General features: G+C 46.0%; 1 protein-coding gene across 5 annotated transcripts in view; it reads left to right on the top strand.

The window, feature by feature from the left end:
- The window catches only part of OPCML (opioid binding protein/cell adhesion molecule like), a 630,964-nt gene that overhangs the window by 470,650 nt on the left and 138,012 nt on the right, over window positions 1-22,302 (top strand). For all 5 annotated transcript variants that reach the window (XM_019547024.1, XM_019547022.1, XM_019547026.1 and 2 more), the window contains one exon: window positions 13,153-13,385. In XM_019547024.1, coding sequence (XP_019402569.1) covers window positions 13,153-13,385 — 233 coding nt within the window. The remainder of the gene's footprint in view (window positions 1-13,152; window positions 13,386-22,302) is intronic.

Raw genomic sequence — 22,302 nt, 5'->3', positions numbered from 1 at the left:
CGCCAGGTTTGGGCCAGGTTTCATTTTGGGTCTGGATTCGGTTCTAGCTGAAGGCCAGAGAGCTTGGTTTTGATTTTATTCTCACCAGTCTGCTCACCCTGTATGTGGCACATTGTGTGTATTAATTTTCATTATCCTGCAGAGGATCAGGGGTAGACAGAAGCATTGGCTTACTCAGATGTTCAGTGTCTGCACTAGACATATTCCCATTGATTGGTTTCATCTAAGGCCTCCTGCCCTATTTCTTCTGCTTCTGTTTCATAATTTCTCATGACAATTTCCTTTAAACTAACAATATCTCACTGTCCGGCTCATTTACCATAGGGCTTAGGCTGACCTACCTGATCTTCATCTCCCCAGGATCCGTACTGCTGCTTTATAAGTGTACTGAACTGCAAAGACAAGTTTTGGTGAGCGGGGACAACTTCAGTGATTCCAGGGCCTAGCACTATGTTACGTGCACATATGCTGAAAGTCAACGATGAAAAACAAACAGAGGTTTGAGAGATGCCACTGCATCTTGCAGGACTACTTTCTCTTGGATTCAATAGCTAAGCTGACCTAGCCTCTGGGAGACTCATTTGTAGGGAGGCCTCATGTTCAGTATATCACCCTACACTTGCTTGGAGTTTCTTGAAGGCTAAGCACCCATCGAAGCTCCCCTATCCATTCCCTCCCCAGCTCTAGTCTTTTTATCTCCTCGGCACAACGAATCTGCAAAGAAGTTGTGGGATCTGTGAGAGGAAAGCCTAGCGTGCCTTAAATGGGAAGCAAAGACCTAATGGTTTGACTGATGGCTCACTCTCAGTTAACTGGTTGCAGACACCCTTTAGGCAGCCTCTAACATTTGTTCAGGTGACCTAATGGGAACTTGGAAACAGGAGATACCGCACGCAAAACCTTTTCATTTTGAGCCTTGGTGAGAAGAGGTGCAAAGGAACAGACACGGAGAGGAGAACTCATGGGCCAAATAATTTCATTTTACACTCTGAAGAGTTTTCTGGCTCTTTTCTTCTGTGTTGGGTTAAGTGATCCTGTGAAGAGAGTAATTTACCTGTGGAGACTTCCTCTTCCCGGGATAAAGGGCCACTCTTGCCGCTAGGTTTTCTCGGTGTGTGTTTGTAGTGCACTTTGAGATCTTGAGGGCACAATGCCATCCTCATTTTTCTTCTCTCTTTTTTTTGATCAGCATCGTGTTTCAGACCAGACCACCTTTGTGATAACCTAAGTCAGGATGCATGGGGGGAAGGAGAATAAAATAGAGCCAGACACGCCAGCTGCAAACTATGGACCACTTGACTTCTTGAAACATTTGAAAGGTTTGCATATCAAAGGGTCAAGAGACCCCAACCAAACAGTGAATCCAGCTGGAGGAGGTTTTCAAAGGCACTGATGGCAATTATGTGCCTAACTCCCTTTGACTTTGATGATGAGAGCTCTGCTCCTAACTGCCCTTTGTGCCTTTGAAAATCTCTCCATTTTATGTCTCCAGGGTTTGTCATTTCAGTAACTCAGTAGCCCTCTCTGTGCTGCTCCAAATACATTCATCCCATCCGCCTGGCACATCTTGTAGCTCATCAGACATTAACATTTCAAATCAAAATACATGCACACTCTATCCAACTTCAGAGGTTCAGGTGAAAGACGTATTGCTATTGCTACAGGATGCTGTTTTCTGAGTTGTAATTTCAGAAAGGGACTGGTGACTACACATGTTGGAAACGAATATAGCTCTTACACAGCACCAAAGATTTATCACAGGGCAAATTCACTAATTGGTGATGCTTTACAGTGCCTGTACAATTGCTACCACGATTCTATAGAGCAAAATCTTTTATCAGTTCCAGAGGTAGCAAATCAATATTGACAGATTGATATATGGCACAATCACCTGTGTGTGTGTGTAATGAAAAACAGGTTTGCTTATATATCTGTCCATCTCCCTATATATTAGTAGCTAGGGGGGTCCTATTGTTATCCGCAATTTATAGAGATGGCAAACGGAGGCAAAGTGTGGTTAGGTTTCTTGATCAGTATATCTTGAAACAAATCAGTGACAGAGCCAGAAATACAATTTAGGTGTCCTGACAGCCAGTCCCTGCCTTTCATACCTAAATCACATTTCTTCTTTCTGAAAATAGATGCTGGATTGAATATAAATGGTTGTGTGTAATACCATGTAGGTCAATGGGATTTATGTTCCCAGTAAACCAGGGGTATATAATGCACTTGCTCAAGTAGGAAAGGGATGCATACTTTTATGCTTGTTCATGAATGAGTGTCTGATGGTCACTTTGGGCATTTGTACACATGATCAGCTGGTTCTGCCTTTCTTCAGTAAGGAAGTAAAAGTTCCCTGCAGCCAATACACCCATTAGGACCCAATCCAATGCCAGTTGAAGTCAATGGGAGTTTCCACCAGCTTTAATGGATTGTTGATCAGTGCCTCGGTCAGCAAAGCATGGATACTTGTTTTTTGAAATCAAGAGGCTTGAGCTGCAAATCAGTCAGAAAATCAAGAACGAGCTTGTTCCAGGAGAGCAGACGTGACCACATCACCCAAATTCTCTTTCCCCTTCAGAGGACTCTTTCTTGCTGTAGCCTGCGTGCAAGCTTAAAATGAAACAAATTTTGGGGGAAAATGTGTCAAATAGCTAGGTTTAAAGGCTAAAACTGCAGTGTCTGGCTTTACTAGATGTGGAGCAGGAATTCAGAAAATCCAGTGAAGAGGTTTGGGGAATAGTTGCAGGCACTTGGCGACTGCAAGGTCAATGTATACTTGATTTCTCTCCTGGCCTCCCTTTCCAGTTCAAGAGGGTCAGTTTTTATAAACTCACCACAACATAGTTTCATCCATAGAAATGCTAGCTTCATGCTGTCAGCTGTAATTTTCTCCTAATCGGTAGCTAGCTCATTGATCAGCCCAGAGCTTGTTAGGTTTGGGTGTACAGAGGGAAGTCAAAGCAAGGGAAGAGGGTTGGGATCTGTGTAATGTTCAGGGCTGGTCTTTGTGATTGGACACGGTGAGCGAAATAAGGTTTGTGCTCCAGGTGTGTGGAGAGGATAACTCTAGTTATTTGGTTAAATGGATTGATTCAGAATGAGGGCTGGAAAGGGCCGGTGGGAGGAGAATGACTTAGCGAGGGAAAACGCTCTCCTACTACATGAAGACCACATAAAACTCAATTCATAGTCTCAAAAATAAAGTAACAAGAAGTTGAGGAAGGCAGAACACCAGTAGATCAACATGGCAGGCCTGTGGCTTAGAGGGGAGAGATGATGCCGGCAGAAGGGATTGGGAATTAACACAAAATGCCTTCTGCCCTCGACACCGAGAATAAATATCACCGATAAGAGCGACGGAAACCCGGCAGACACTGGCCTGCCCTGCGGGACCCACTGTCTTAAACTCAGCGTTACATGCCGCAGATGCCATTGTACCGGAGGTTAATTTGCCGATTTACATTGTTGAGAGAGGATTAGCAGAACCTTGTGTTTTGATGGCCTGCCTAATTTGCATATGTAACGAGGTGGGACCCCAGCCAGGTTTGTTCTTTTGTGTTTACTTCCGAGGAACTGTGTTTATTTCCGATGATTACAAATAAATCTCCTCTTCCTTTTCTGCATCCTCCTGGAATAAAAGACATACAGAGCCTGTTAACTCTGTAGCTGAAGTGAGTGCCAGAAGAGGAGAAAAAATCCAATTATAAGTCCCCTGAAAATGTAATTAATGTTCCCTCTTTAAAGAGCATAGTATCCATGCTTTTGTCCTGCCTCTTGTACAGGTACTTACAGTTGGAAACTTTCACAGCTGAAATGTTGAGCTGATCTTGTTAAGTAACATACTGGAAAGCTGGAGAGCCTTTGGTGCCGGGGTACTGGACTATTTACTGTTACGGCCGGGGCGTATCATCTGAATGTCCAGAGCAGTGGACATCAACCATGGAGCTTTTCAGGGTCCTTTCAGGGTGGGATCTTGTCAGGGTATCGCAAGATTTGCACGTGTAGGGAGTGGCCACACAAGCGTGGTCCAGACGTGGCGTGGACATGGATGTTTGGTTCTTCGGGTGCAAGAAGGGATGATGCAAGGTGCACCGCCGCATCTTATCCCCGGAGAACGCCTATGCTTTGCACTTTGGCACGTGGCAAATTGCCCCGTGTAGTCTAAGGGAAGCTGGGGCCAGCACAGTGCCTTACATAGGGTCCTGGGGGCCTCCCAGAGCTGCAGCTGCAGTGATCCTACCAGGCAGAGCCTGGCTGGCAGCTGCAGCACGGCCCTGAGCAGCTCAGCTCCACTTTTTAGCAGGGCATGCTACCCAACCATGCAGTGCTTGGGTTTTTTTTCCCTTTTTTGACCCCAGGGGTAAAAAAAAAAAAAAAAAAAAAAGGCAGGAAAAAATGAAAGAGCAGTGTGTGATTGGGCAGCTTGCCCTTGCAGCACGGAGGACTCCAAACAGTGCAGTGTATGGTGCTGGCAGTGCCACATACTGCATGACCGCACCCATCTGGATGCACCCCTAATGATTCACAAGATAATCCAACAATTCAAATAGAAAGCCATGGTATGTTAAAAAGAAAATTCTGACCAGTTGTGGTCTTTCTGAGTGCTTTGTAATAGAAAAAGTGATGTATTACTTTTCCATAGTTAAAAAAAACCAAACAGTAAAAACTAAGAGCTGGCATTTTCTGAGTGTTGCCTTAAGCCTAACAAGGGGTGTCATGAATCTAAAACATTGAGCACCATTGTTCTAGAGACTGGATTGAGAGTAGGAGTCTAATGGTGGTACAGAACAAGAAGTGGAAATTTTCTAACGAGGCATGGTGTTATTTCCCATTTTATAGAAGTGTAGGGGAAAACTAAGGAACTTGTCCAGTCACACAGAGATCATTTGTGGCAGCATCAGGACTCGAACCCAGTTCTCCTGAGTGCTCGTCTACTGTCTGAGCTCCAGGATAATTGTGCCCTGCTGAGAGCTGGGCAAAATGCTTTGGTTAAATCTGGTACGGTACTTGCCAAAATATACAGATTTGGACAAACTGAAGAATTTGCAAAACTCTGGGGAGGAATCTGAAAAATGCAAAGTATTTTGTTTCAGTGGTTTCAATTTTCATTTTGAAATGATGCGTTGAGACTGGATTGACTTTTAAATTTAATTTTAAAAAATGTTTATCCTCCCCCCACAAACAAACAACAACCCTATCATTTCAAGTTAAAGAACTACTAAACCCTTTTTTATTTTCAGTGGTTGGTTTTCTTGTTGTTTTTTTTGGGGGGGGGGAGGTGATTTTTTTGTTTTGCTGAGAAAAGTGGGGGAAATCCATTTTTGGTCATTTTTTGTTAGACAATGGAGCCCTGATATTTGTGCTGCTCCACTGCCAATCCACTCTGTACATCTGAACTAAAACCGTCAGCTTTTTACAGTGCTTAATGACGGTTTTGGTTGCCTTAAACCTCCCGTCTCTTGAGACTTTTGTTCCCCCCAGGGGAGGTAGATGTTCAAGGCCTGCTTTCCCCCCTCCTTATCTGTCACAGATCTGCCTGAGCCTCAGCATGGCAGCACTTCTGAGCCTGTCGTATTCGTCTAGCAACGTGGCAGGCGCTTCTCCAAGCAAGGGCTTCACCCCGTGCAGTGCAATGCAGCGGTGGAGCAGGTGTCCTGCCTCACACTCTACTGCTCTTTGCAGCAGGCTGGCTGACCGTGCCTGCTCTCCTTGATGTGAATGGGAGCCAGGGACTGGAATAGCAACCACTGGAAATGGAGGCAGCCTCCGTTCTTTAATTTTCCGTGCATGGTAACAGCATGCCCACATCATTAATGAGGCCAGCCATGGGCCTGCCAGTGGGATCCAAGCAGGGGCCTCACTTAATAGGCCCCAAGAGATGGGGGCCGACCACTTTCTCTGACAGAATACAAAGAACTTATCTGGAGCGTTATCTGTATCATTGACACTAAGTGAAATAACTCCTTGGAAAACTTCAGCATTAGCATTTAAGGATGAAGAATAGTTACAATTAGACTGAAAGCAGCAGCGTGCTAGTGCCCCCAAGTCCCTCCTTCATGCATCTTCCCACCCGGCGTCATTCAGGTTCATTGCCCTTGCCTGCTTCACAGCTCCCTCGGCTGAAAGGGAGCTCTCGTGCTTTCGCAAGGCTGGGGGGAGAAAAGCAGGCCTCCTGAGATCTCGGCGGTGAGAGCGCAAGTTTGGAAGCGCCCACGCGGAGAGGGCAATGGCGCCTGCCTAGCGCAGCTTCCCGTTGCTTTCCACTGGTCTCTGCTACCGAGGAAAGAATAGAGAATTAGGAGTGGAATCTCATTACCATGAACTTCAAGAGGGAGGCTGGATTATTGAATTGTACTGAGACATTGTTTAAAAATTGCTCATAGTTTATTAGGATTAGAGCAATGCTGATTTATTTATTTATTTTTTTCCCCCACGTTTCCTTTGTTCCAGCCAGAATCTGCCAGCGCTTCTACCACTTTCATCTTTTCTCCCTGTGTGGACTGTTTCTCCTTGCCCTAACAAGTAGCTCTGCAGTGTATTTATTAGCGTTGCGTTTGTAACATGTTAGTCTTAGGTGTTTTGTGTTTGTTGTAATGAGAGCCTATTATGCATGCAACAACTTAAAAAAAAAAAAACAACAACAACCCTGGTTATACTTTTTTGTTTTTTTTGGGGGGGGGGGTTGTAGTAAGAGGTTTTGTTCTAATGAGATCTATTTAGCACTATTATTTGGGCCATCCGCCCAGCTTGGAAATATCTCCTTTGCACTGTAATTTTCATTGCAACAGATTTCCTAGAACCAGACAGGATGTCAAGGGTCATTCTTGTCCAACTGCTACATGGAGGCAGGATGTGCTAGTCCTGAACCAAGCGCACGCTCCCCCGGCATCGTCTTGAAACCTGCCGGTGAAGGAGATTTCACAGCTTCCTTGGGCAGCTCAGTCCATTTCCATTGCTCTCCTGCTCTGACAGTTGGGAAGTTTTTTCCTGAAGTTTGATCTAAATCTTTGCTCCAGTTCAAACTCCTTGCCTTGTGCCCTGCCCTCTGCGGCAGAGGAAATGATTTTTCTCTGCTTTCTTTATGGCAACCTTTTTGCATGTTTGAAAGCATCTCTCCTGCCCCTTCCAGTTTTCTTCTCTCCAGACTAAACCTTCATCTTGAGACTGCACCTGTAATCCCAGCGGTGAACAACCGTGGTGGAGAGTAAAGGGGGTGAGCAGTTATGTTTATGGCAAAATACTTGCCATTGGTTTTTCGCCATCTGAGATGAGAGTCCCAGTTTCACGGAGTTGATAAACTGAACAGGGCGGACACAGATAGATGAGCTGCATTACAGTTCCTGGAGGGAGAGCAGTAAGTGGGATGGAAAGCAACGTCTAGACGAGACAACCTGGTTTCCCTTTTTGTCCCCTGCCAAGTCTGTTAGCAGAGTAACAGGCTGACGGATTTGCTCTACAGAGAAACAGTTTGGATGTGACCCTGCAGGAAGCCCATCAGCTCTAGGTGTTTGCAGTTGGCACAGATAATAAAACGTCACCCCTTGCAACTACAAACACGGTCCCTCGGAGTGACTGATGGGTGTCTTGAAAATATTGAGGACTTGATGCCCCCAGTCCTGAACCCTCTCCTACACTTCCCAGCAGATGATAGCAGAGAGGTTCATCACTTGGATTCTGGTTTCAAGCACATCACAAATTAGGTAATTATCAAAATAAGGCCGCATAGGGCTAATTCCATGTCTCAAAGTATCTGAATGTTAGGATCGGCTTGTGATTCGAGCACAACTTATAAGTGATGAGTTCCCCCAGAATGCAAATTGTTTCAGGGTGCAGGTGTGATGAGCTTTTCCCATGCTAGTGCTGTGCAGATCAGTAGGAGGTGTAGTGGCTTTGAGCTCTGCACAACCTCACCTGGTGAATTTGGGGACCAGCTCTTCCTTGAGATGGATTCAAGCAGGCTTAGATTTCCACACACACACGTTTCCCCACTCCCACTGCTAAATATTAGCCAGGCAAAACCAAAGAGCTGAAAAAGGTTATTTCCATCTCATCTAACACATTTTTTTCTCCCTCCTTTACAACAGAGCAGTTCCTTCGGAGATGGATCTGGAGCCTTCAGGAGAATGTTAATGTGGGTTTGTCTTTGTTCTTAATTAGATCCCTTCAAGGGAAAACCTCCTGGCCTGTTTTATTATCCAGCTTTGTCAGAGCTTGTCTGCTTTATCTAAACACTTTGAAGGAGTCTCTTTACCTGTTTGCTTACTGGAGACATTATCATAATCCTGGTCAATTGGAAATAAGGAGAAAAGACCACTCTGCAGATGAGGGAATGCCTGAGGCTTAGCTGTTAATAGATACCTGATTTTGAGCATGTTAGAGAATTAGGCAGGGCAGGGCTAGGATTTTGGGGGCCAGCACCATTTGCATGTGAAAGACTGATTGGCAGTACAGGGGAGGGGAGAACAGGAGCACCAGGTTCAGCAAAACCTCAGTGTACAAGCTCCTTCAAACCTCAGCGTACAAGCTCCCAGCCCAGACTCCGATTAAAGAACATTTGATTATATGGGTTCATATGAATCAAAGCCAAACAGGTGTGAAATCTGCCTGTGCTGAGCCTTAGCACTCTGTGAGGGACATCTCTCTGTCAAGCCGGTTTCCTGATGAATTTTTACACTGTCCCCGTGGTGCAAAGTAAGTGCAAGCTACTGATATTCTGATTCAGCAGCACTTTGACTCAGTTTGCACTACCATGAACGACAACACAGGGTGCAGGGAAATAGAAGATCGGGCCTTGACTTGCATCCAGTGCTAAGGGAGTAGAGCAAGCCGAAGCTCACAGCCTGCCCTCTTCTGACCCACACTGTGTCATGCCAGGCCGCAGTCTGAAAAGGCTACCAAAAGTCCCCTGGAGTTGAGGACAAGTGATTAAATGCAATATACATTAGGGACCACGAGAGGAAGCTGAAGGAAGGGTTCTTAGGAGGACGAGGGTGAAGAGGTGGAGCTGTTCATGGTCTTTTGTGAATTTGTCACCTAAAGAATCCAATCGGTCCCTACAGACTGGTCATGTCTAAAGCAAGTATGCTCCTGGCCCTTCAGAGAGAAAGTCCTGATGGAGACCTGTGTTTAGTGGTTGCCTTTTGTATGCGAGTAAAAGGACCCTTCATCTTAGTGGCACGGGCATTTTGAGGAGAGGGTAGATTAGTGAAAGTGGATGCTTCCCTGATTGTCCATCAGCAGTGGTCAATCACTCGTTACCGTGGCACACCCTTCACTGCTTTCCATGGGTGCCTTCTGTCCGAGAAGGTATCCAGGTTGTAGCCATATTGGTCTAGAGGAAAAAGCAATTGGGACTCATGGTAGAGGTGATAACTTTTATTAGATCAACTGGATTTAAAAAAAAAAAAATCTTTAATTGCAAGCTTTCGGGCACAAACACCCTTCTTCAGGCATCGGGGAAAAAATTGTAAACGTTCTCCTGGGTAGAAATGAAAGTTCATATTTCATAGGAGAGTTCGCAGGTTTTACCACACCTTCAACTCTGGCTGGCACCACGAGAGGCGGGTGTTCTGCTCCCTGTTACACGGGCTCGACGCTGTTTGGAAAATTCGCCCAGAGTTTAGGTGACAGCATTTGAACTTCAGCAAAACCACAGTGGATGAATCCGTACTGTCACTTCAAACCAGAGTCCTTGTACTTCACCCCTAATGAGGGGACCAGATAGTACCTTGAAGGGCTTTATACTAGATATTTATATGAGCACAGACATACAAGTTGTCTGTTTTACATATTACTGCCCTGATTTTCCAGTGCACGCAATGAATAATTTACAGAAAACGTGTGTAAGTATCTCTTTATTATTCATTATAATGAACTGAGACAGGAGTAATAGTCCACTAGACTGGAATCCCCTAGGGCTCAACTTAACTAGGCTGCGCTTAGCTCTCCCACAGCTCATTTGAATCAAAGGAAAGGTTCAGCTCCCTGATGCTGGGATGCAGCACGCGGCCACGGCGTGGTGGGAGAGAAGGGGGTGCCTTGGATTCCAGCCCACCTTTAGTGTCTGAGATGGGCTTCCACCGAGTTTGCAGTCCCAATGAGGTCTGGGGCTGGCTCTTCCAGGCTGATCCTGCAATGTGCCGAGGGGCTCTTGAGAAGTGCCGAGTGCTCTTCATGCCTGTTGACGTCAGGGAGAGTCACGGCAGCTCTGCAGCTTGCAGGAGCTTAGCTTGCGGATTAAGGGCCCGGAGTAGCCCGGGCTGAACTCAGCGGGGCCGGCAGAGCTGCACTGGTGGAGATCTGTAAGGCTCGTGGTTGCCCCTACAGGTCAAGTGCATTGGTGGACCGATATGGCGAACCCTGCCTGTTTGGTATCAAGTGCACGGTCAGAGCAGTGTCAGGGGAACACCTGTTTCCATTTGATTTTTAAATGCACTTAGAATATTTTGATTCAGGACTTTCTGCCTTTGGAAAGGGAGGGTGAAAGCATCCTCCTTGCTGTGGTCAGCAGCCCCTCAGTAATAGCATAGTGGCTCCTTCTGGAATGGGGGGACTGCTGCTTTTGCCACCATTCAGGGACTTCAGGAGGAGAAGTTTGTGTTGTTGGAGAAACAGCAATGTGTTTAAAATATGGCAGCCTCATGGGGTGCAGGTAATAACATGCCAAGCCCAAAGGACCATCTGTCTTCCTAGGAGTCCCTGCTTGACATGGCTAGTGGAGACATACAGCCACTTCAGGGGGGAAATTATTTGTTTAAGGGAGAATATATCTGTCATTTCCCTGAATCGAGTGCTCATGGGGGCAGTGAAGCATGCTTAATAAACTCCCACCCCACACCCCCAATAATACTGCTGATGGAGTCGACACTCTGCAGACATGGCATGGGAGGCATATAACATTTCTGAAGCTTCAGTGCGAGAGGCACGGCTCTGCCCTCCCGCCCCATCTGGCAGCAGAGGCGAGCTGGAGGAAATGTCTGGGAAGGTGCCACTGTGGACATGCGAGCTAGCATAGCGAGGCATGGCTGAAGCATTGCAGCAGTGAGACATGCAGATACTGCCCGGTGCCTATGCTGCAAATTCCTCCTACTTCACGTACGCGTGCACTGCAAACCCAGAGAGCAACAAGAGGCATGCAGGGCATGTCTTATCCATTGTGTGGAAGCAGTAGCAAACCCTGGAGCACTGCGTTTCCTGGGGAATAGCGGCCACTGCTTACACTACCAGCATGGCTTCTTGGCATAGGATCATGCAGATTCAGGTTAATATCTGCCACAGCCTCCGATGGGAGATGCAACCGGGTGGCAAGGGGCTGGATATGATTATAAGTTAATATATTTATTCCCCCAGGAAGGATAGTGCTATGAACTATCTTGGGAGGATCAGGTTCAACTCTCAACTCTGAGGCAAAGCTGAATGTGGCCTTGAACAAGTCGGCGCTCCTCTGCGTGCCTCAGTTCTCCGTCTGGTAGGCGAGGATTCTCAGGCTCCCATTCTTACAACCTTTAGCTCTCTTGTCTGTAAAGGCTTTAGAGTAGGGAGTGTTTCTTAACATATATATGTACAGTGCCTCAATCTCAGCTCTGTCCTGTAGGCACTACTGCAGTGTGCACGCGATCATTACTATCATCATGTCACTTCTCTTGTGTGTACCTCGATTTCCCCAACTGTAGAACAAGTATTACACGAGCCTACCTTGTAGAGACATTTGCAAGGGTTGGATTTTTAACATAGGGAAAGCCCTTTAAGATCCTTAAAAAAGGATAATGTGGTAGAAGGACAAAGCATTAGTGCTGCCACTTGCAGTACCCAGGTAATGATCTGCAGTTTTGCTTTATCACAGCAAAGCGTTCTGCCTGCTCTGTCTATGGAGGTCTTCAGGAAGAAAGAGGATACTCCGGAGAAACACTGGGCTCTTAATTTCACCAAATGCATGACAGTTTTTCTGTGGGTGCTGTTGAGCTAGACGGGCCTGGGAGTAAATGCATCAAGATAATCTATCAAATGGAATTAAAAAGGCATGTGCTCCAGGAACATTTTAATTCCATTTTTTTTTTCTCCCTCCGTTCTTTGCCAAGTGTAACTAACCGCTCTGAACTGTCACTCTGAAGCTTTCCAATATCTCGTGGCAGGAACAGGCAGGGCAGGAGCCAGACAGGAAATAAATAATTGAAATGACTGTGTTGTGTTTTGAAGGCACTTGTAGGATGTACAGCGGCTTTGCCAAATGCCCCCCTCTTCCTCCTCGTTTTCCTGTTTCCCTTCTTCTTCTGCCCCTCCTTGGTTCCCATTTTTGTGCTGAGGCTGTTCCCCCGCCTTGGAGCGGCTGTATGTATATCACACCAGGGATGGCTGGAGGGCCATGCTGACAAGCTGAACTGTCATCAGATTTTACAGCTTCATCTAAAATGTCCTATGTGTCGCAAGGGCAATGGAATGGGTCGTGGGGGGGCAAGTGGAGCTGTAGGAGGTGACGTATGGAGAGTCTTTGTGGGCTTTCAAAGGACATACTTAACGTGGCTCCCCACAAAAGGTGACACTTTCTTTCAGGAGAGCACCGGAAATTTTCTCCAAAGCCTCACAGCACGGTGTGGCATTTCCAAGACCCATCCTAGTGTGTTAAAATAAGTCTAAGACATGATAGAACAGGGCAAGAAAGGGGCCTTGCATACTACCCTCCCCCACCCTTTTAAGAGTGGGGGAGGGTAGTATGCAAGGTATGTTGTTGTTATTATTATTATTATTATTATTATTATACAAGGTATTTCCGATGTGAAGCTAGGAACTGAAAATGAGAAGCTGATTAAATGTCCCTCGGGGGAAAATCCTGTGGAATGGTACTATAACTAGCCAGGGTACCACTGTTCATGGACATTGTCCTCTTCCGGGATCAAGGGTTCTGGTTCATGAATATTTATAATAATGATAACAACTGCAGTAATAATATTAGAGTTGTATATTAAATGCAAACTCGTTCCGAGTTCCTGTTCTCTGCACCTCTGTTGCACTGTCCAGGATGTTTTCCCTACAGCAGACCAAGCTGCCAGAACCAAGCAGTGAGCCAGGTGCACCCTTCAGAGACACTGCTGGCAGCTCTTTGTGTTCATTGTACTGGCCCGTGTGTCTGACGCTCTGTCCCTCTCTCTGTAGGTGTACTGTGGATGACAGGGTCACGCGGGTAGCTTGGTTGAACCGCAGCACCATCCTGTATGCTGGAAATGACAAGTGGTCTATAGACAACCGAGTGGTCATCCTCTCCAACACCAAAACCCAGTACAGCATCAAGATCCATAATGTGGACGTGTATGATGAGGGCCCCTACACCTGCTCTGTGCAGACAGACAATCATCCAAAGACATCGCGGGTACATCTCATCGTGCAAGGTAAGGTTCATCTCTGCCTGATGAGATGAAAACTTTTATGCTGAAGGGACGCAGGGCTTCCAGTGGTTACAGCTTCTGGTAGGCACTGGTGATGCAGCACAGGGGAATATTCAGACCAGTGGGTCCTGCTTGTTATCTGAGACCCATAGGGATAGAAGAGGCTACATATCTCCCCAAGCCTCTTGCATAGATGCAGGATTGAATCTTGTTTGGGGATTGAAATATGGACCTCTGGCTGCCATCCCAGCCTTCTGTAGTTGGACGTGGGCCTATGCTCTCTGATGATGACTCCATCTAAAATGTTCTTCCCTTTTGGGGTGGTTTGAATATGGGCCAACTGGTGACTCAGCTAATTAGACATTTGCATCAGAACATCTTACTAGAGTTCTTGCTTCTTCTAGTTATGAATTGGACCCATGGTTAGTGCTTGTTAGCTGGGCACGCTGCTGGCAAAGGAAAGAACCCAGGGTTCTGAAATGTTGCTGGCTACCAACTTAGCTAGGGACTGATCTGATCTCGGCTACTCATTCCTACGTCTTTCCTTTAGGAGAAAGCAAGAAAGAGCACATTTTGAAGGTGTCATAGGTATTAGAAGTGCCAGCAGGTAGTGTCAGTTCTGGCTTTCCTGTCTGCTAGTGGGGCTCAGTTCCAGAGGAACAGAGGATCCTTAGCATGGGAAGTAAAGCCTCTGTGGCACCTTAGTGGCCTTGACAGCAGAGTTATCTTCTTTGGGAAATGCAGTGCTGAAATAAAAGAACTGTCAGGTACTGTAGAGGAACAGACTTGAACAGTACAAGGCTATCAGTTTCTGGGAAAGACAGATTGTGTAAGTATGTCAAAGTCAATACGGGCCATAAAGGGTTTTTGGCACAGAGCTTCAGTGGATAATGCTGTTAGAGAAATGCCTTGGCATGTAACAGAAGCTGTTGGGTTGAAAAGTGGGAGTCCCTGAGTCTCTTCAGACAGAAGGATCGCAGAGTTTCCAGATCTGAGGACAGACAAGGCGGGCTTGAGCAGGTCTCTCTTTGAGGGAGCTCCATTCAGTTGGGATGTTTGATCCCAATCGGAAGAGTCTGAATGTTCGTGATGGGGAACCCGATGGATAACGTGAATCGCACACTAAGCTGTAGGGCTGTGCAAAGCTTTGGTCCCTAATTCGATTTGGCGGAGGTTCGGTGGGTGAATCTCTGAATCTGAACAGAATCGGAGGACCCTTTAATATGTCCAAATCGAATCGGACCCCTCTGAATTGATTCGGACATAGGCATAACTTTAAATGTTTTTTCTACATACCTCAAGGTACCAGGCGGCTCGTGAATGCTGGTTTTGGGACAGATGCAGCATCCCACAGAACCATTTGGGGGGGGGGGGGCAGTGCGCTCGGCAGCAGACCCAGAAGTGGACCAGAAGCACTTCCAGTCTCATTATGAGTCTGCCAGGGAGTACACAGGGCCTCCCTTCCCCCCTGCACCCTCCTATGTCGGTGACTGGTGCCCCTGGGTCTGGGGGGGGGGGGTACCCAGGGTCCCCCCACAGCTTTTTGCTGTGCGTGGGGTGGTACAGGGGGGCCTCCCAGCACACTCCCTTGCAGACCCGAAAGTCGACCGCCAAGCATGTGGAGGGCCCCCCTGCGCTCCGGTGGGACACTCCAGCCACCCCAGCATCGCAGCGATCACGAGCCGCCTGGTACCTCAAGGTGTGTAGAAAATGCATTTAAAGTTGTGCCTGTGTCCGAATTGCTGATTCTCTGAATCGGCATCAAATCTTCAGATTTGGATTTGGCCGAATCGAATCGGGGACAGTGATCCAAATCAACTAATCAAATCACTGTCTCTGATTTGGGCTGAATCCAAATTGAATATGTCCTGTTTTGCATACCACTACTAAGCTGACATAGTCCCAAAAGGCCCACAGCTGTGTGATGGAGTCTTACATTCACCTTGCATAAATGGGTCAGGAAGCTAGCTGGCTAGACATCATTATAGTAGGTAGAGCTGGCTGAACATTAGGGGAGTTTTCACAAATATATCATTTTTGAGAGGAAGATCCTCAAATTCATTAGCAAAATTTTCCTCAAAGAACAGTGCAACAAAATCTGCCCCTGAGAGGGGGGGTCTTGTTTTTCCTCTACAGTCTCGGCATTGTTCACATTTCCCCCATTTCCCACCCACCCACTTCAATTAGAAAGTAACTCCAGATCCCTGCTTCTTTGCAACAGCTATCGGCTTTTGTCCAGTCTATAGATTAATTTTTCAGAGTTAGTGTTAGTTCAGGTTAGATAAAGATAATGAAAGTTTCCTAATCCTCTTAAAGAAGATTTATCTGGCTGAGTAGAAAGCTCTCAGAATACAATAAGGCATGTATAAAACCAGGACTTAATCTTTGCTTTAATTTTAAACAGCTGATGGGTATTGATTTTGCAATGAGCAAATCTGACAAATTTCTGTGCCCCAACTTGTCTCTTTAAAAAAAAATTGTTTCTATACTTTATTTATCCTCTCTCCATTTGGAAATGCAAGGGTCTGATTACTACCACCAATCAGCTGTCATTCAGGAAGAGAAAAACCCACCCAAATCCCTCTTGTGCCCATTTAATTATGTAAAGACCTCAGAGACAGAGTTTGTTACTTTACCACTTGCCCAGATAGTTTTATGCTGTTCTGCATGCCAGTTCTCTGAAATTTAGTGTCGTTTTCCATTTGGGACGTGCTGCAGGCTTTCCGGCTTTCCAGTGTTGCGTTAGAGAGGGGGAAACAGTCTAGAAGAAAAAATCAGAAGCAAACAAAAGCCAGGAACCTTCCGTCCCTTTGGGGGACATTCATTCATCTCTAGACCCAAGTTGAATTGAACCATCAGAAACATTTCCTTTGCTACATCTTTCATTTTTACATCTCTCTGCATGCTGGGATTGGGTATGGAAGGCAAAGTGCTAATATTGCTGCAAAAGCCTGATCTTGCAAGATATGCAGCCTAAATTTGTGCAGCTGACAGGCGGCTCTGAGAAATGCCTGTCTATATAATCTCAATCTATTTATCTCCACTATCTTGTCTGTATCCTTCTAATCCATTCGGTAACCATCAGTGAAGTAGCTGAGCACTTTACGTCTCATATACATTTATAAAGCTTTGTGAATGGTTTCTCTTTCCTTTTCTTTCCAAGATCCAAACTCAAAGTTTTTGAGGTTCACCTGTCCCTGTCTTTCATTACAGTGAATCTCAGGGGTGAGTTCAGAACTGGATAGGAATCAAGGTAAGATGGGGCTCTGGAAACAGTTTTCAGGTCAAATCAGGGCAACATGTTGTGTTCTGATTTGATGGCATTGAAATTCCTTGTGCTATTTTTGCAATAGTTCAGCTCCCAGAAGACAATTCTATGAGAAAATTTTCTTTTTTTTCCCCATCTGGATGTGAAATCTTAGAGGAAGAACAATTCTCAAGAGGCTTTCTCTGCATCAAACTGTTTACTAGCAAATTACCTGTAAAAATCCCAGCGCACTTGTGTTAACTCTTTCTTGACATTTCAGTGAGATGACTCAAGTTGGACATGTGTTAAGTACCTTGCTGAATGTGATGGTGAAGTCTGGTGGTTACTACACAGTTGCACATGGGCACAGTGTGGCCGCCTCTCCCGAATTTAGTTTTCAGGTTCAGACTCCCCAAGAAACATCAGTGTTAGGAGGAGGATGTTTCCCAGTGGTGTCTGTGGAGTGTAGTTTGGCTCTGACAGTGTTAATGGCAAGTCTAGAATGGAAAATAGAAGGGAGAAGAATCGAGTGTCAGACTTGACTTGAACACTTCTCCCTGCCTCAATGGGTTAATTCCAAGAAGTAGAAGTGGGGAGGAAAAGCTGGCTAGAGCCCAATATTAGGCAGAAAAGAATGGATGTAATATATAATTAGAGGGCAGGAGATATCTGGAAAATGAGGGGCTCTTCTCTTGCTGCAGGAGTATGTATCTGAAATGAATATGTGTGTGTATGAGAGAAAGAGAGATTATAGCTTCTTCTCTTTTCTCTTCTTCATGCTCCAGCTCTTAATAAATCTTCTGCACATAACACCCAATATCTTGCCTACTAAAATCCCAGCGTGATTATCTTATCTCTTTAAAACAAGGCAAAAAAGAATCCTTTTATTCCACAGAGACACTTGTGCCAAACTCTGGGTAGGGATATGTAGCTGCCGAGGAGAACACAGGAAGATTGGAAAGGAAAAAACATGGAGCCAGCCCTGGCTTTCATAGCAGCGCAGTCTGTAATGCAGACCTTTCCTAATGGGTGGGGATTGTCGGTCATAGATTTCATAGGCATTAGGGGCTGGAAGGGACCTGGCAAGATCGAGTCCAGCCCCTCTGCCATAGGCAGGAAGTCTGCTGGGGTTAAATGATCCCAGCAAGATAAGCGTGCAAGTGTCTTTTGAATGAGTCCAGAGTAGGTGTTTGCACCACCTCTGGTGGGGAGTCTGTTCCAGACCCTGGACACTCGGACTGTAAAGAAGTTTTTTCTTATGTCCAGTCTAAATTGGTCTTCCAGAAGTTTGTGGCCGTTAGACCTTGTTATCCCTTAAGAAGCCCTAGTGAACAACTGCTCTCCCAGATCTTGGTGCAAACTCCTTTATATACTTAGGCTGCCACCAAGTCCCCCATGAGCCTTCTCTTCACAGGCTGAAGAGTCCCATGTCCCTCAGCTTCTCCTCATAAGGCTTGCTCTCTTGGCCTTGGATCATGCAGGTGGCTCTTCTTTGGTCTCTCTCAATCTTATCCACATCCCTCCTGAAGTGGGGGGCCCAAAACCAGATGCAGAGCTCCAGCTGCGGCCCCTCACTAAGGCCAAGTAAAGCAGGAGGATGACTTTCCTGGTTTTGCTTGAGATGCATCGGTGGATGTACGCCGGAGTTTGGTTTGCTTCGCCGGCTATGGTATTGCATTGGTGGCTCATGTTCATCTTGTGGTCAATCAAGACCCCGAGGTCTCTTTCGGTCGAGGTGCTAGTGAGTGTAGCACTGCTGAGCCTCTGAGTATGATGTTGGTTTTTCCTCCCAGGAAAAACATTGAATGCCATCAGGTTCTGGTCCACCCACCTGGTGAGCCTGTCCAGGTTGGCCTGTATCCCCAGCCTGCCCTCCAGCGTGCCTGCCTTCCCTCATAGTGTAGTGTCATGTGTGAACTTTTGCCAGTCTGCATCTGATGCCCGAATCCAAATCATTAATGAAGATGTTAAAGAGTACTGAGCCCTGAGGGACACCACTGGTCACCCTGCCATGTTGATTTGCCCCCATCAACTAATGCTCTTCGGGTCTGACCCCGTAGCCAGGTCCCCAGCCATCGGACCGTGGGATGGTCGAGGCTGCAGTTCTCCAGCTTAACCGTGAGGAACATCATGGCTTGGTTGACCTTCCTTTGGGAATGCTTTCTTTCCAAACCATGCAGTGCAAACATCACCCCTGGCATAAACAGCGACCATTTAATTGATGTTAGTAGAGTCCTACCCACTTACACCAACAGCAGATTTGATCCCTGGTTCTTAACTTTGTCTTTGTTCATATAGAGGACCAAGTCTTGCCTTCATATTCTTCAAACCCAATGCTAACAGTATTCGTTAGCAATTTAGTGTCGAAAGCAATTTAACTAAAACCAGATAGCAAATGTTCTTCTCTCATCCATACAACCAAGTTTCAGGACTGGCTCAGAGGTGGGATGGGTATCTCTTATAGCAACAAATCACCTTCCCAATTATGGTGGATTTTCTAGGATGAAGTACAGTGTGAGAGGAATACATGATGCACTGTAAGAGAAACCGGTAATGTGGACACCATTCAACTTTACCATGTGTGAAGGGGTAGCCCTCCGTTTTCCGTCTCTGAAGGCCAGCATTGGCCCTATAAGTAGAATTTTCTTACACACGCATATAGACCCCTCCTTTTTTTTTTTTTAAATAAAGCAAAGTAATTAGCTTAAGTTTCGTCCTGCCACAAAATCCTCACTGCTTATCATCTCTGTGGGACTGTTATCTATTGCAGGAAGGCTTGGTAATAGGACATACGGACACCTTTACCACTTGATGCCTGCTTCAGATGCAGCTCAGGTTGGCAAAGACTGACATTTGCTCCCACAGCATTTTGATGGCCTGAGTCCAGTTGGGAGTGGCAAATATCACATCAAGAACTGTCAGTGTTGGCACTAGCTGCCCATCTCAGCAGAGAGGCCAATGGACCTGAATGGGCACTGAAGATCGAGTGTCCACCCTCGCTATATGGCTCCTTTTGCTGCTGGGGTGGAGGCTTGCAGTGTCAAGGCCATACGTGAAGGAAGTTGCACTGCTGCAGTTCATCTGTTGTTCCTATTTGGAGTGTAAGTGGAGGATCTCTGTCTCCTGGGCTGTCAATCAGTATTAAATACATGCACATTTTAAATTAAAAAACTAAAAAAAAGGAAAAGCCCAAACACTGCACTCTCTCTAGTGTAAACTGAAGCATTTTGGACCAATAAGTACAACGTATATGTGCTGTTAACCTCATTTTTCATGCAGTGCCTGGAGGGAGGCAGTGTTCCCTAGTGGTCCGAGCCCAGACGGTGGGAGCTGAGACTCTCTTGGTTTCTATTTCTAGTTCTGCCTCCTGACTTGATGTGTGACCTTGGGCTAAGCTAGTTAATTGCCCTATGTTTCCCCATTTGTTAAATGGAGATAATAATACTTAATTCACTGTAATTAATGCTTGGGGAGTGCTCAGAGAGCTCAGATGAAAGAGGCTGTAGGTGAACAAAAGATCGTCTTTTTTACCTACTTACACCCTACGGAAGTGCCAGCGATTTGATAGAAAGCTGGCACTTGAAAGACGAAAAGACCCTCCTCGCCGGTTTCTGCTGCATCAGGGAGATTTGAAGCCAGGCTGCAGCCAACAGAAGAGAAAAGGGGAAAAAAAATCCTTTGTCAAGATTAAGGCCAGAGCAAACATCTGCAAGGGAGGCAGGAAACTAGAAAGAGCCACAAGCCTGAGTCTGAAGAGATGCAGATGTCGGGAGTGAATGGTATTTGGAGCTGAACTTGGTGGCTGGCTCCCATTTGTACAATGAGAGAAAATATGCTTGTATGGTTAAGGCACAGAGCTGGGATGCAGGGAGCAGGGCAGAATTAGGCCCAGCTTCAACACAGGCTCAGTAATGATCTTGGGCAAGTCATCGAGTCATTGAGAACCCGAGCATGTTACTGTGAGATGACGGGGGTGAAGCTGTACAGGTCTTCCTCAGTGGCCACCGGTGCAAACCCTCTTCTTGTGGAAATGAGTATTACTAACCCCTTTACCACTGGGAGTTCGCTTTCATTTTAGGCCATGGCAGACCCTGTGGAGCAGCTGTTGCTCTGGAAGGCCCTGGCCTCCTCTGTCTCGTGATAACATGCTTGTGTGCTCATGCCCAACGTGTCAAATTTCCAAAAGCACCTGTGTATTTTAGGGGCTTGAGTCCAAGGGACTTTCAGCGCAAATCAGTGGGAATTTCACAGATATAACTTCATTCGAATCGGTGGGAGTTGGGCGTCTAAATACCTTCAAGGAGCTGAGCTTTAGGCTTGATTGAAATGTTTACCTTTCATCTCTTTGGCCCTGATACCAAGCTGTATGTAGGCACCTAAGTCTAGGTCTTTTGTGCCTCTATTCTACAGCTGTAAATTGTGTATACCTCTTCTGTCACCCTTGGCTGGGTCTGTTTAAATGGACACACTCTGCCCCAAATCATTTGTTCTTTCTATATTTTTGTACAATAGCTGCCTACCCCCCAACCTCACCTGATGCCTCTAGCCAATGCTCTTAAACAGATGATGATGATGATGATGATAGAATAGGTTCACAGAAAAATAGGCCAGGAGGGACCTCACCTTGGGTGAAACCAAGCTCTTGTCCTAACATTTTGGGAGTTTCAGGACTGTGTCACAATTTAGGGGCTTCGGTCCATTGCTGGGGAAAACAAAGGTCTTCCTGCTGGAACAGACAGCCAACAGCTGGTCAGTGCAAGGAGGGGTTCACGGTATCCATCCTAATGGGATGCATTACGCACACCAATTGGCTAGCAAGCAGACATTAATGACCAGTTAGCAACTGTGTTCAGGTCAATTAATTTATATTTGTATTTTGAAAAACTAAAAGTTGCCCAGTTAGATTATTGATTCTTTGTCCCTGTATTCAATTTGTTTTTAATTGCACTACTGCGGTGCCAGACCTTCCCTCCTAGCAACCCTGCGATAAATCTGCCAGTGACTCAACAATCAACAATAAATGTGTCTCTTCATGTCATTATTAATATGTCTCCTGGATTGGTTCATTACAGCAGTTAACAACGGTTTATAAGAGCGGAGATGGCAAGGAGCCAGGGGGGTGTTTTTTTTTCTTCTTTTTTTTTTTCCTGAGTCTATACTGTCACGATAGGATGGATGGTTTCAGGCGTGTGTGCATGTGTGTGTGGCTGTGTCGGTGTGTATGTGTTGGTGTGTTTGTGTCTGTTTTGAGGGAGCAAGAGGGTTATAAATGGAAAGAGACCTGGGATTTAATTTAATATAACTGGAATATGAGCCACCTAATCCTCTTCTTATCATAAACAGCTTTAATAGAGAATGCTGTGGTCTTTGAGTTTCTCTCTTTCTATCTCACTCTGCCTCCCTCCCTCTCAACCATTATGGCTGAAATGAAACTGGAAAAGATTTTGCAAAGCAAGTAAAGGTGAATGGGAGGGGAGAGTAAGTGGTAGAGTGACTTTACTGGCACTAATGACACCAAACGAGCTATAATTTCACTATCAGGCCAATTAGTTGCAAGCAGAGCCTTTTGCCTGCAAAGAGGTGTTGATTAATAAAGACGGAGAAATGCAGTCCTCAGAAAAGGGCTGGGATCCTAGCCAGAGGGGAGTCTCCCCTCCCCACGCCTCTCACCAG

Source organism: Crocodylus porosus, unplaced genomic scaffold, assembly GCF_001723895.1.
Source record: "Crocodylus porosus isolate Cpor-Errol unplaced genomic scaffold, CroPor_comp1, whole genome shotgun sequence".
NCBI classification, from domain to species: Eukaryota; Metazoa; Chordata; order Crocodylia; family Crocodylidae; genus Crocodylus; species Crocodylus porosus.
The sequence above is the reverse complement of the archived record's forward strand: the minus strand, read 5'-3'. Positions and strand labels throughout refer to the sequence as shown.